Below are 13,974 nucleotides of genomic sequence, written 5' to 3' on the forward strand. Positions count from 1 at the left end.
AGGTATATCAAGGCACATACCCATCCCACACTTATCCAAAATCCATTTGTTGACCCTCTCATCTTAGCACACCATGGTATCTCTAGTCACTCTGCTGAACTCACATGCAATGCAGCAAGACAGTGCTCCCATAGAAGGGCCCAACAACTACAGACAGTCCAAGAACATACTTTCACGTACTTTCTGGTGTGTAATTTCTTTATCCACTCTTCTTTCACTCTCATCTTTCCTACTCAGCAGACATTCCACATGCATCAATCTCCCCCTTTCATTCTATTCATCCATTTCATTCTCAAGTCTTCCTCTCACCCCTTCCACAATGCTTTCCACACTCTGCTAATCTTTCCTCATTCTTGTCCTATGCCTAAACCATATCAGCCCTATTTTTCTCCCAGCTTTTTTGTACTTGTGTAATGTAACGAGATGGATGTGTAGGGTTGAAGGCTCTTGCACAGAACTGTGTACCCATCAGTCTCATTTTGTTACCTTTATTTTCTTGTTGTCACTGTCAGGTCCTTGATGTCCCATGTATAGTGAGCGAAACACAAGATTTTGGATTTCTGATTCAATGAAAGGGTTTGGCCATTTAGATTACTATAGATTAGTTCTTTGATTCATAATTGTCAAGAGTGAGCAAAGTCACTCATGATTTTTGAGAGAAAGACTCCATTCCATTTTCTGAGCCACTGGGTCAAAAGCGGATTTGAAGAGGAATGAAAGGACTACCAGGGAATGAGCAATGTGGGTTCAGGAAAGGAAAAACCCACTTACATACAATGGCAGATATGCGAGTTTTTGACAAAGGGGGGTAAGGCTGTCTTTTGAGCTTTTATGGCTCTAAAGGTGTATGACTTGAGATGACAGTGAAGTCCTATGGGATGTGTTATGGTTATGTGGAATAGGGGAAAACTTGGTGAGGGTTTGTCCAAAGTTTTTACATGAGTAGTACAGCTTGTGTAAAGGTAGCTGGAATGGAGGGTGAATGGTTTGGCAAGGTGGGGCTGTACCAGGGTTGTGTTTTATCAATGTGGTACTTTCTATGTGACAAGAGATTTTGGGCTCAATTTTATGACTAAAAGTGCCAAAATCTCTCCAATGTCCTCATATGGACCACCTCTTGTAGGTATATAGTGTTGGTCCCTCATCCATCCTTCTGCCCAACAAATGCAGTCAATCACAAATGCCTCTAAGTAACAAGACAAGTTTCTTTTGTACTTTCCACTTTGCTACCCTTGTGGTCCAGAAAACAGCTGGTACACCATGTCAATGAAAAAAAAAAAAATAAATAAATAAAAAGTTGTTATCCAAGAGGAACATGCAACAGAATAAGGTTTAGACCAATCACCATCTACAATAATAGAATCAAGACAAAATGGGTTAAACCAAAATATGACAAACGACAAACAAAGCATGCTAGCCCAAAATATTAAGACCGGTACACATGCAGAGTTATTACTGGACACCACAACACAAAAACAGACCAGTGACACACTGGGTGGTTAGCAAACTATAAGCAATAGTAAACATTCTCATAGCACATATATAATATTGCAATGCTTGTGTGAAGCCACTGGGAGCGGGAGGAACATCCCGTTCCATGAAGAAGTAGACATACAGTAAAAGACACAAACATAAACTAGGGTGCAGGTAAGTAAAGTATCAACTACAAGTGGAGTCCTGTTGGTTGGACTTTTCACCGCCTGACCACCAAAGCCTTCCCAGCTCTGGCTAATGTCGGCTTACCTTTGGACTTTGCCGCCAAGTACTGTTGGTAGGCAGGGGAGTTGTGATAGACCTCAAGGGCCTTATTGTAATCGGCCTGCAAATCAGAGGGTGTCAGCTACCAGCCACGCAGGTTATTTCTAAACTCCATCTTTATTTGCCGACTTCATATCTTATCTTCTCTTTCTTTTACTTGACCCAAAAATCTTTTGAAAATCTCTCTACATAAAAATTTTGAGTTAAGATAATTTGTTTCCTTTATCTTTTTTTTTTTTTTTTTTGTGGACTTCACAAACAAACAGTTGAAAAATCATAAATAAGCTGTAAAGCAACATGATGAAGACAGCACAGGCAATTTACATGAATCGATCACCCACGACAAAAAGTTTGGGCAAAAGAGACGACAAACTACACTGAACTAAAGTGGCTACTAACAGCCGGCAACACACATAATGAAAATTAAGGAGAAAAATTACAGGGGGGAGGGTGGCTTCTGAAACAAATCCATGAACCAATAAACTAACACGAGCCAAGATGAGGGTCATTCCACATTAAGGCCAGGGTAAATATGAGCAAATAATATACTCTACACACATTCCCACCACCTGCAAACTACTCTTCATGCAGAAAATATAATCATAATAAATGCAGAGAAACAAATAACATCAACAGCCCCATTAAACCTAGAAAACTGGGACTGTTACCATATACTGGTACAATAATTATGAACACCTAAACCTAATCCATGATATATATATCTGAAATATGTGGATTATCATCCACAAATAGTTGCATTGAGAGAGATAGGTAGGGAGAGAGAAGGAAAAATTGAGAGAGAGAGAGAGAGAGAGAGAGAGAGAGAGAGAGAGAGAGAGAGAGAGAGAGAGAGAGAGAGAGAGAGAGAGAGAGAGAGAGAGAGAGAGAGAGAGAGAGAGAGAGAGAGAGGAAGAGAGTGAGATAGTGAGAGGAAGAGAGGGAGATAGTGACAGGAAGAGAGAGAGAGAGAGAGAGAGAGAGAGAGAGAGAGAGAGAGAGAGAGAGAGAGAGAGAGAGAGAGAGAGAGGGAAGAAGAGGAGGGAAGAAGAGGAGGGAAGATGAGGAGGGAAGAAGAGGAGGGAAGAAGAGGAGGGAAGAAGAGGAGGGAAGAAGAGGAGGGAAGAAGAGGAGGGAGGAAGAGGAGGGAGGAAGAGGAGGGAGGAAGAGGAGGGAAGAAGAGGAGGGAAGAAGAGGAGGGAGATAGAGAGGGGAGAATAGGAGGGGGATAGAGAGGGGAGAAGAGGAGGGATTGGGAAGGGAGGGAGAGGAAAGAGAGGGGAGAAGAGGAGGGATTGGGAAGGGAGGGAGAGGAAAGAGAGGGGAGGGAGGGAGAGACATAGAGAGAGGGGGGAAAACATATTTATAAAAAAAAAATACTCAACAATCAAACATGTTATCAAAAGATATACCAAGGGTTAGATTTAGGTGTATGCAATAGTACATCAACACTGATATATAAATTCACTTTAGTGCAAATAAAGAAACTGGGAGGGGAGGGAGGGAGACAGAAACTAAGGGGAGGTGGGAGAGAAGTAAAGTGGGGAACATGGGATAGGGAGGGAGGGAGGGAGGGAGGAAAGGGGGAGAATAGAAAGTGAGAACAAGGGGAGGAGAGAGCAGAGAGAGGGGAGAAAGGGAGGGAGAGAGGGGGAGAGCAAAGGGGGAGAGGGAGGGAGGGAGAGAGAGAGAGAGAGAAAGAGAGAGAGAGAGAAAGAGAGAGAGAGAGAGAGAGAGAGAGAGAGAGAGAGAGAGAGAGAGAGAGAGAGAGAGAGGAATATAGAAAAGAGCAGGGCATTAGAGAATTGGGGTGAGAGGGGGGGAGAGCAAGGGGGGGGAGAGCAAGGGGGAGGGGAGGTAGATATATCTAAGATACAGTACAAATAACCTAGAAATTTGACAACTAACAATTCTATACAAATAGCCATTATAAAAACAAAACTGCTCAGTGAATACATATACTCACACACTCATATATGAAAAGTTATAAGGCACCAAGCACTTTCATCTATTTAAGACATCTTCATGGTAGAGTAGCAAAATTTACAATAACCTTATATATATATATGTATATATATATGTATATGTATATATATATATATATATATATATATATATATAATATATATATATATATATATATATATATACATATATATACATACATACATACATACCAAGGAGGATGAGGATATTAAGGAGTCTAATGAGTGTAAAAAGACACCCACAGTTCTATTAACATAGGTGTGCTCCTTTAGGAGCAACTCAAATGATTACTGCTGCATATGTTTGTGTGGCAGAGCACTGGGACGAGACCTTCATCCACCAGGTGTAATCAATGGGTTTTGGATGGATGGGTGGGTTTTGGGTATAGGATAAAGGTATGCCTTAACTTGGCCACCTTTCCTTGTAGGAAGAAAAGGCCATTTCATGTATGTATATGATTTTATGTATGAATATGTGTGTGTATGTGTGGGGTGCCAAGATGGGAGGGAGGGGGGTGGAGGGGAGTGGAGTATGTGGGAAGTGAGGTGGGTGGGAGAGGTTTCTATGCCTCTTTCTTTTTGGCTACCCCCCCATGTAAGGGGGAAAAAGCCTTTGGTATATGTACGTATGTATGTGGATGGAATGGGGATTTTTTTTTTTTGGCCTTTGTTTTTTGGCTACCTCTCGTGTAAGGGGGAAAAAAGCCTTTAGTGTATGTATTTACCTAGTTGTATTCTATGGGAAGGGAGCTATGCCCATAGTGACCCACTTTTGTATCTTTCTGCACCCAGTTTGTTCTTAAAATCTTGTCTAGTTTTAGCACCGTTTACTAATGTATGTGTGTGTGTGTTTTATATATTCTAACTGATCAATAAACCAAGAGGCTTCTTCCCTCACAATAATAATAATAACATCAAATCAAATCTTAGCTCTATGTGGATGAAGGGCCATCTCTGTTAGCAGGGCACAGCACATCCACACCTGGGCCTGACATCCATAGCTGGTTTATCCCCACCGATTCATTTACATGGCTACCCTCCCTCCCCATCTCCTCAACATTAAACACAGAAGATGAGGAGATATCCCTTCAGGCCTCATCAGTTTATCATCAACTGTCAAACATTCCTCACTCACACCTATCTCCTGCCCTCTCCTTAACCTGGCTCAACAGGCATTCCCCTTTTATACACAGCCATATTCATCCCATCCATCTCATCCCCAAGTCAAAGCCACCCACCTCTGCTTTCCATACCAGTTTTGTTTTCTCTTCACTCATTCTTTCTATGTGTCCATTCCACCCTAATGATTTTTCATAAGCCCTATCTGCCAGCTCCCTTTCCACCCCTATTGTCCTCTTCACCTAATTTCTCACTCTATCCAACCTTGTAAACTCTACCATACTTCTCAGACACTTCATCTCTAAAATGTTTAAACTTTTCCTTCCTGCCTCTCTTAAATTCCAAATCTCTGCCCCATACAGTGTCATAGGTATGATTAACCCTCTCATATAATTTCATCTTTGCATCAATTCCCAGATGTCTATTTCTTGTGACATTTTTCATTCCAAGACATTTGCTTCTCTCAATCTACAAATTACCTCCACCCCACTCCTCCATTTCCTGTCATATGTGACCCAAATACTGACAGTTGTCCATTCTTTCAACCTGTTTCCTTAAGACTTACTTCCAGCTCTCTGCCATTCTCTCTTCTTGTACAGTACATCTTATCACTTTAGTTTTACCCACATTTACCTTCAACTATCTTCCATCACGAATCTTCCCAAATTTCATCACTGCCTTAATCCCTCTGACCCTGCCACAAGTGCAGCATCATCTGCAAATTACAACTGGCTCACTTCCCACTTCTCTTACTATCTCCAACCATGCCCAAACCCATCCATTACCCGTCCATTTACCATCCTTATACATCTAAACAGCCATGGTGACATGACAAGACCCTGATGCAGCACCACCTTTACCTTAAACCTCTCCATTTCCAAATTATAACAAGTTCTACTAAATACACATACCAAGGGCTCTTTCCCCCTTACAAGGGAGGTAGCCAAAGTCAAAAGGCATAATTCCAGTCCCATCCATTACCTTTCCCTCCCTCTCATCTTGGCTCCTCATGGATGATGGGTCATCTTTGCATCTCATCCATTACCTTTGGTCAAAAACTATACAGCAAGACACACCACATTCACAGCAAGGCAGCTTTATTTAATCGGCAACCCCCTCCTCTCCCTTAAGGCTGCGTCAAAATATCATTCAAACATAATCACTCCCTAACCCCCTATCCCCTACCATTCATCACAGTATCACATCTTACACAGTCATTCTCCACTCACCCCTATCTTCTGCCTTCTCCCTTTCTTTCTCAACAGACATCACCCTCTTTCCCAATGCCCCTTTCACCCCATCCATCTATACATATCCTTGGTCGACCCATCATGTTCACTCTATCCACCTCTGCCTTCCATACTTCTTTTACTAATCCTTCTTCACTTGTTCTTCCATGTGTCAAAACCATCTCAATACTCACCAACCCTATCTCCCATCTCCTTTTCCACCCCAGCTCTCCTCCTCACCTCCTTATTTCTCACTCTACCCAACCTTGTAACCCCTACCATAATTCTCAGACATTTCATCTCAAACACATTTAAACTCTTCCTCTCTTATGTTCCATGTCTCTATCCCATATGGTGCTATTGGCACAATCACCCCTTCATACAATCTCTCAGCATCCATTCCCAAATGTCTATTCCTCATAACAGTTTTTAATCCCCAAGCCAATTACTTGCTTCTCTCAATCTACAATTTACCTCTACCTCCACTCCTCCCTTTCCTGACACATGTGACCCTTAGTACCTAAAGCTATCCACTTCTTCCAGCCTCTCCTTTATGATTCATTTTCAAATTGCTGACATCCTCTCCCCTTGTACAGGTTCTACTACTATCATAAAAATTATTAACTGTCCTTAACAGCTTTTCCCCAATCCATATATGACCCAGGGCAGTGGACAGGATGCAGGGATGACCCGTCATCCAGGAGGTGCCAAGATAGGAGGGAGGGAAAAGGGTGGAGGGGAATGGAATATATGAGAAATGAAATGGGTGGGGGTGATTTCTATGCCTTTTTTTTTTTTGGCTACCCCCCGTGTAAGGGGGAAAAAGCCTTTGGTAAATGTATGTATATATGCAATAGCTCCCATAGTGCCTTCCAATCTACCCTGTCATAAGCCATCTCCAAATCCATTAAGCCCCAAAAATCATCCTTACCTCTTGCCAAAACCTCACAAATCTGCCTTACCACAAAAATTTGATCCACACATCCTCTACCTTCCCAAAACCCACACTGCTCCTCACCAATTACTCCCTTTTTCTCCTAATCCTCTCAATTAAAACACTATAAGCCTTTCCAACTACATTCAACAAGCTGATCCCTCCACAACTACTACATTACATTGATCCAAGTGCCATGTACTGCCAGATACTAATTTCATGCCCAACCACCTGACCTGGACTTCCTGGAGTTGGATTCGTCTCCCTCTGAGTTACCAAGTTCGAAGGAGACAACTCCAACTCCCATCAGGTGGTGCAGGAAGCCCAGATTGGCTGGTTAACCCCTTCCATACGGTGCCGCACACGTAGGCGTCATGGACTTAGATCTTGGTGGCAGCAGCCAATGCCAGCCGTACGACGTGTCGTAATAATACTCGCATCATAAAATATAGTCACCGCTTACATCGATCGTTCTCTCTTCACCCGTGAATTTTGATAACTATAGAAAATGCGATTACAAAAGAATTAGAAAGAATGTCATTATGGAGGGGCGACTACAATAAATATAATCAAGACGCCGATATGGCAGCCTCGCGAATACACTCGCTCCCCATGACGCCTACGTGTGCGGCACCGTATGGAAGGGGTTAAGCACAAAATCAGTGTCTGGTGGCCTGTGACACTTGGATCACTCTCCCAAGGAGCTTCTAATTCGTCCCCTTTTCTTTTGATAACCAGAATTTTACACACACTCCTCCTGTCCTCTCCTCTCTCTTAGACATACATTAAACAACCTCACTACCAAGTGTGGATTTAGGACGGGTAGAGGTTGTGTAGATCAGATCTTTGTGGTAAGACAGATATGTGAGAAAGCTATAGGAAAGGGGAAGGATGTTTTTTGGGCTTTTATGGATCTGGAAAAGGCTTATGATAGGGTAGACAGAAAGGCACTGTGGGAGGTTATGCAGATTTATGGGATAGGAGGAAAGCTTTTGGGAGCTGTCAAGAGTTTTTATGTGAGTAGTAGAGCATGTGTTAGGATTGGAAATGGAGAGAGTGAGTGGTTTGAAGTAAAGGTGGGACTTCGTCAAGGATGCGTTATGTCGCCCTGGCTGTTCAACTTATACATGGATGGGGTGGTGCGAGAGGTGAATGCTAGGGTAGTGAGTCAGGGATTGGAGATGGTTAAAGAAAATGGAGAAAAGTGGGAGGTGAGCCAGCTGTTGTTTGCGGACGACACTGCGCTTGTGGCAGGGTCAGAGGAGGGATTGAGGAAGCTGGTGGCAGAGTTTGGGAGAGTATGTGATAGAAGAAAGCTAAAGATAAATGTGGGTAAAAGTAAGGTGATGAGATGTACAAGGGGTGAAAGTGGCAGTAGACTGGAAGTGAACATTAAGGGAGAGCGACTGGAGGAAGTGGATAGTTTTAGATACTTGGGTGCAAGTGTAGCAGGAAAAGGTGGAGTGAAGGTGGAGGTAGAATGTAGATTGAGAGAAGCGAGTAAATGCCTTGGTGGTTTAAAGAGTGTAATGAGAAATAGACATTTGGGAATGGATGCAAAGAGGAGACTGTATGAAGGAGTGATTGTGCCAACAGCACTGTATGGGGCAGAAACGTGGAACATAAGAGAAGAAGAGAGAAGGAGTTTGAATGTGTTTGAGATGAGGTGTTTGAGAAGTATGGTGGGGGTTACTAGGCTAGATAGAGTGAGAAATGAGGAGGTGAGGAGGAGAACAGGGGTGAAAAAGGATTTGGGAGAGAGGGTTGATGAAAGAATATTAGGATGGTTTGGACACATGGAAAGAATGAGTGACGAAAGACTAGTAAAAGAGGTATGGAAGGCAGATGTGGAGGGAGTGAATATGAGGGGACGTCCTAGGATGAGGTGGATGGATGGGGTGAAGGGGGCTTTGGGGAAGAGGGGAATGTCTGTTGAGGAAGGAAGGGAGAGGACGGAAGACAGAGGTGAGTGGAGAATGGTGGTATATGGATGATGTTGTGACGACATGAGGAGGAATAGGCGGGGGGGTGGGGGGTGGGGTAGTGTGTGTGAGTAAATTTTGACGCAGCCCGAAGGGATTTCTCCCCGTCCTCTCCTTATATGCAAAGGGGGACGGAGAGGGGGGGTCGCCGATTAAATGAAGCGGCCTTGCTGTGGATGTACTGTGTCTTGCGACACTGCTTCTGACCCAGGGCGGTGGGCAGGGTTCAGGGATGACCCGTCATCCAGGAGGTGCTCAGATGAGAGGAAGGGTGGGAGGGGTGTGGAGTGTATTTAGGGATGAAATGGGTGGGAGTGTTTTTATGCCTTTCCTTTTGTGGCTACCTCCCTTGGAAGGGGGAAAAAGCCTTGGTATATGTATGTACTACCAAGTCCACTATAGCTGTACCTCCCTTTTTCAGACACTCTGAATGACACCCATCCAGCCCAGGTGCTTTGTGAATGAGTGTGTGTATGTGTGTATACATACATGCATATACCAAAGGCTTTTTTTCCCCCTTAAAAGGGAGGTAGCCCAAAAAACAAAGGCATAAAATCCACTCCCATCCATTCCATCCCCACATACTCCACTCCCATCCACCTCCCTCCATCCCTCTTATCTTGGTTCTTCCTGGATGACAGATCATCCCTGCATCTCACCCACTACCCTGGGTAAGAAGCAGTGTTGCAGGACACAGCATATCTACAGCAAGGACGCTTCATTAAATCGGCAACCCCCTCTCTCTGTACACTCATGTGGAAATGGAGAAGACTGGGAGAAATCTCTTTGAGCTGTGTCAATTTTATACACACACACACACACACACACACACACACACACACACACACACACACACACACACACACACTGTGATGCATGAGGGGGAGTGGGTGGGGGATGGGGGGTGAGGAAGTATATATGAGAAAAAATTTGACGCAGCCCGAAGGGATTTCTCCCCATCTTCTCCTTTCCTGCATGAGGGGACGGAGAGGGGGGGTGACCGAATTTTTTAAGCGGCCTTGCTGTGGATGTGCTGTGTCTTGCGACACTGCTTCTGACCCAGGGCAATGGACAGGATGCAGGGATGACCAGTCATCCAGGAGGTGCCAAGATAGGAGGGAGGGAGGAGGGTGGAGGGCAGTGGAATATATGAGAAATGAAATGGGTGGGAGTGATTTCTATGCCTTTTTCTTTTTGGCTACCCCCCATGTAAGGGGGAAAAGGCCTTTGGTATATGTATGTATGTATGTACTTGTGGACCTGCTCTCGGGCTACTGCCAGTTTCCTAAAGACTGCTTGTTCTCTAATAGAGACCTGGGGCAACAGATTAATTCAATATATACTGTATATATGTATATATATATATAAATCTGTTTTCCCTGGTCACTATTGCAGAGGACAAGCCGTCTTTACGTAACTAGCAACAGCCCCTCAAGCAGGTCCACACATCACTGGAAATAAATACGGTGTTGTTGTCTAGGTATTGTTAGTGTGGGACATTGTAGTATAAGGTGTTCTGTGACTTCTGTGTCGTGGTCAGATCCGAGACAATTTGCATTTGTGACCAGGCCTATCCTAATGGGACCATTTTAATACTGGATGGTGTCCTGAGTGTATGTCTCCACCATTTTACCATGCAGCAGCCTCCCTACCCTGTTTCATCCACTCACTATCCTCCTCCAAATCTTCACATCTCTTGTACAGTCTTTCCTGTTCTACTGACACACCACATGTATTCAAAGCTCTTTCCACCATACACCCTAAGTACAAATAAATATATTTGTATTCATGTGACAGGATGGGGGTGGTAGGATTGTACCTGTGCTATGTCAAATAATAATTCTAGGGTCTGTTTACTATGTGCTGGTGGGTGGTCTCATGTAGTACGACCATGGACATGGGTTGTCTAGCAGATACTATGTACTGTGTACTACGCATGTTGAGATGTTTACAGAAACACAACAACCTCCATCTGTAGCTCTATGGGCGTTGTCTACATGTAAGTTCTTTCATTCACATAATGGGAAATAATGAGGAAATCATAAAGAATACATTTCGCTCCGAGTGATAAATGGATTAGTTAGTAAATTCTTACAAGTTCCGACATCTCCATGGAAGAGACCACCTGATAAACTACAAGACTGCCCCTTTAACCATAATAAATACTCTTGCTTACAAGTGCAGCACACTGTGCTAAGCTGATATCTTACCTTCTCCGACTCATATTCATCAACAAAATCCTGCCTGTCAGCTTCAGGTAGGTCCCTCCACATGGATCCGATGATCTTGCCAATCTCCCATAGCTTGAGGTCAGGATTGGCGGCCTTCACTTGATCCCAGACCTTGAATGTGGAAGGTATTACAGCAAATTGTGGACTTGCAGTAATGAGCCTATACGGCCAAAAACCAAAACCTGTACAAAGTCTTACTCGCCAATGTTCAAAAGCTACTGTATATACAGGATCATAAGCCTTTCTTTTGATATCAAGTTGCTCTCCGACTATTACAGCTCTTCAAGTGCATCTTTAAACATGTATACCATTTAAGGTTCATAACTTCAATCATTTTGCTCTTCTTAACAAGATAGGATGTGCATAAAACTCCATAGAAATATGTTATCTTCACTATCATATCTTTCTAAAAAAAAAAAAATAAAAAAAAAAAGTTCATCTGTTGGTTGACTTCGGGGGGGTATTCATAAAATGAATCATAGAAAAAGGCGTGAGCAAAGCTCTTACAACCAGAAGACAAAATCTGATAATTCCAAAATCACATCATGCGCATTGTACTTCTTATTAATTAAGAAAAAATCTACTGTTTCTCTTTTTAACGGAATAGCAGCACTGCACTTATTTTGAAAAAAGTCTAAGAGTTAAAGTGTATTATATTTTAATATTAGCATGTCATACTCAAAAGGAGAATCATAAAACTTCTATTTTTCTATGCTAATGAATCAAACTTCTATATACTTCCACTACTTTCTCAACATACATTCTTAGCCAATAATCAAGTATATACAGCAATATTAAGTACATTAACTTCAAGTGAAGACCTCCATTAATAAAGCCACAAATGGTGTTCAAACTCTCTGACTAAAACTCAAGTCCCTGAAATAAAATAAAACAACAAATGCAAGCACATATGGCTAGCAAGACATTACCTTACGAGAATACCTCATGTAGGGCATGAGGGGCTTGTCAGGAGCTTTGGGGGGTTTCGGAATTCGACCATCACCCTGTGGGGTAAGAAAATTACATATATCACTAGCAAACCTAGGGAGCTTATATGCTATCAACTTTACTAATATGTATGCGTGTGCATATGTACACAAACCTATATATTTATATATATATACACACACACACACACATCCAGGAGGAGCCAAGAAAAGAGGGAGAGAGGGAGGGTGGTGAACGGGAGTGGAGTGGGTGGGAATGAAATGGGTGGGATTGGACTTTAGTTACATCCCCTGTATGGGGGAAAAAGCCCTTGGTATATGTATGTCTATGATGGGGAAAAGGGACATTGGGAAAGAGGGGAATGTCTGTTGAAGAGAGAAGATAAAAGATAGGAGTGAATGGAGAATAGTTGTGTATGGATGATGCTGCAATGCATGGAAGGGAGTGGGTAGGAGTGAGGGAGTGTGTGTGAATGATGTTTTCCATGTGTGCAAACCATCCCAATACTCTTTCATCAACCCTATCTCCCAACTCCTTTCCCACCCCTGCTCTCCTCCTCACCTCCTCGTTTCTCACTCCATCCAGGACCCCTATCATACTTCTTGGGCATTTCATTTTGAACACATTTAAACTCTCCCTTCCTCTCTTATGTTCCATGTTTCTGCCCCATACAGTGTTGTCAGCACCACCGCCCTTTCATACAATCTTAAGATCCATTCCCAAATGTCTATTTCCCATTACACTTTTTAATCCCCCAAAGCATTTACTTGCTTCTCTCAATCTACATTCTACCTCCATTCCCACACCTCCCTTTCTTGCCACATTTACACCCAAGTATGTAAAGCCATCTACTTCCTCCAGTCTCTCTCCCTTAACCCCTTCCATACGGTGCCGCACACGTAGGTGTCATGAGGAGCAAGTGGATTCGAGACGCTACCCTATCGGCGTCTTGATTATATTTATTGTAGTCGCCCCTGTGTTTTTACATTCTCCCAAATGTGCCCTGAATCCCATTCTCTGTGGTTTTCAAAATTCGCGGGTGAAAGAGAGAACGATCGATATAAGCGGTGACTATATTTTATGATGCGAATATTATTACGTTACGTCATACGGCTGGCATTGGCTGCTGCCCGCGAGATTTAAGTCCCGTACTGAAGTGGTTAATACTCGCTTCCAATTTGCTGCCATCCTCTTCCCTTGTACATCTCATTACCTTACTTTAACCCACATTCATCTTCAACTACCTTCTTTTACACACCTTCCCAAACTCCATCACTAACTTCCTTAAGCCCTTCTCTGATCCTTCCACAAGCGGTGGCATCAGCAAACAACAACTGGCTTATCTCCTACTTTCCTTCATTTTTTTCTAACCACCTTCAATTCCTCAGCCCATTACTCTTGCATCACCCTAACCATGTATAAATTGAACAGCCAAAGCAACAGAACACTTCCCTGGTAAAGTCCCACCTTTACCTGAAACCACTCACTCTTTACTAATTCTAATACAGCCTCTACTACTCTCGTAAAAAGTCTTGACTGCTTTTAACAGCTTTCTTATCCCATATATCTGAAATACCTCCCATTGCGCCCACCTCTCTAATCGTCATAAACCTTTTCCAAATCCATAAAGGCCTAAAATAACATCCTTGCCTTTACCTAAATCTTTCTCACATATCTGCCTTACCACAAAAATCTGATTCACACAACCCCCATGCACTCCACTCCCACTCACCACTCCTCCCTCCATCTTTTCTTGGCTCCTCCTGGATGACAGGTCATCCCTGCATCTCA

General features: G+C 43.1%; 1 protein-coding gene across 18 annotated transcripts in view; it reads right to left on the reverse strand.

The window, feature by feature from the left end:
* The window catches only part of LOC143040681 (SWI/SNF-related matrix-associated actin-dependent regulator of chromatin subfamily E member 1-like), a 61,646-nt gene that overhangs the window by 27,742 nt on the left and 19,930 nt on the right, over positions 1 to 13,974 (reverse strand). For 11 of the 18 annotated variants that reach the window (XM_076211970.1, XM_076211969.1, XM_076211961.1 and 8 more), the window contains 3 exons: positions 12,165 to 12,239; positions 11,215 to 11,346; positions 1,744 to 1,819 (listed from right to left, as the gene is read on the reverse strand). In XM_076211970.1, coding sequence (XP_076068085.1) covers positions 1,744 to 1,819; positions 11,215 to 11,346; positions 12,165 to 12,239 — 283 coding nt within the window. The remainder of the gene's footprint in view (positions 1 to 1,743; positions 1,820 to 11,214; positions 11,347 to 12,164; positions 12,240 to 13,974) is intronic. The other 7 variants (XM_076211957.1, XM_076211968.1, XM_076211966.1 and 4 more) reach the window with 2 other exon arrangements.

This window comes from Oratosquilla oratoria, chromosome 29 (genome assembly GCF_046742065.1).
Source record: "Oratosquilla oratoria isolate Oo_2021 chromosome 29, ASM4674206v1, whole genome shotgun sequence".
In the NCBI taxonomy this organism is placed as follows: Eukaryota; Metazoa; Arthropoda; class Malacostraca; order Stomatopoda; family Squillidae; genus Oratosquilla; species Oratosquilla oratoria.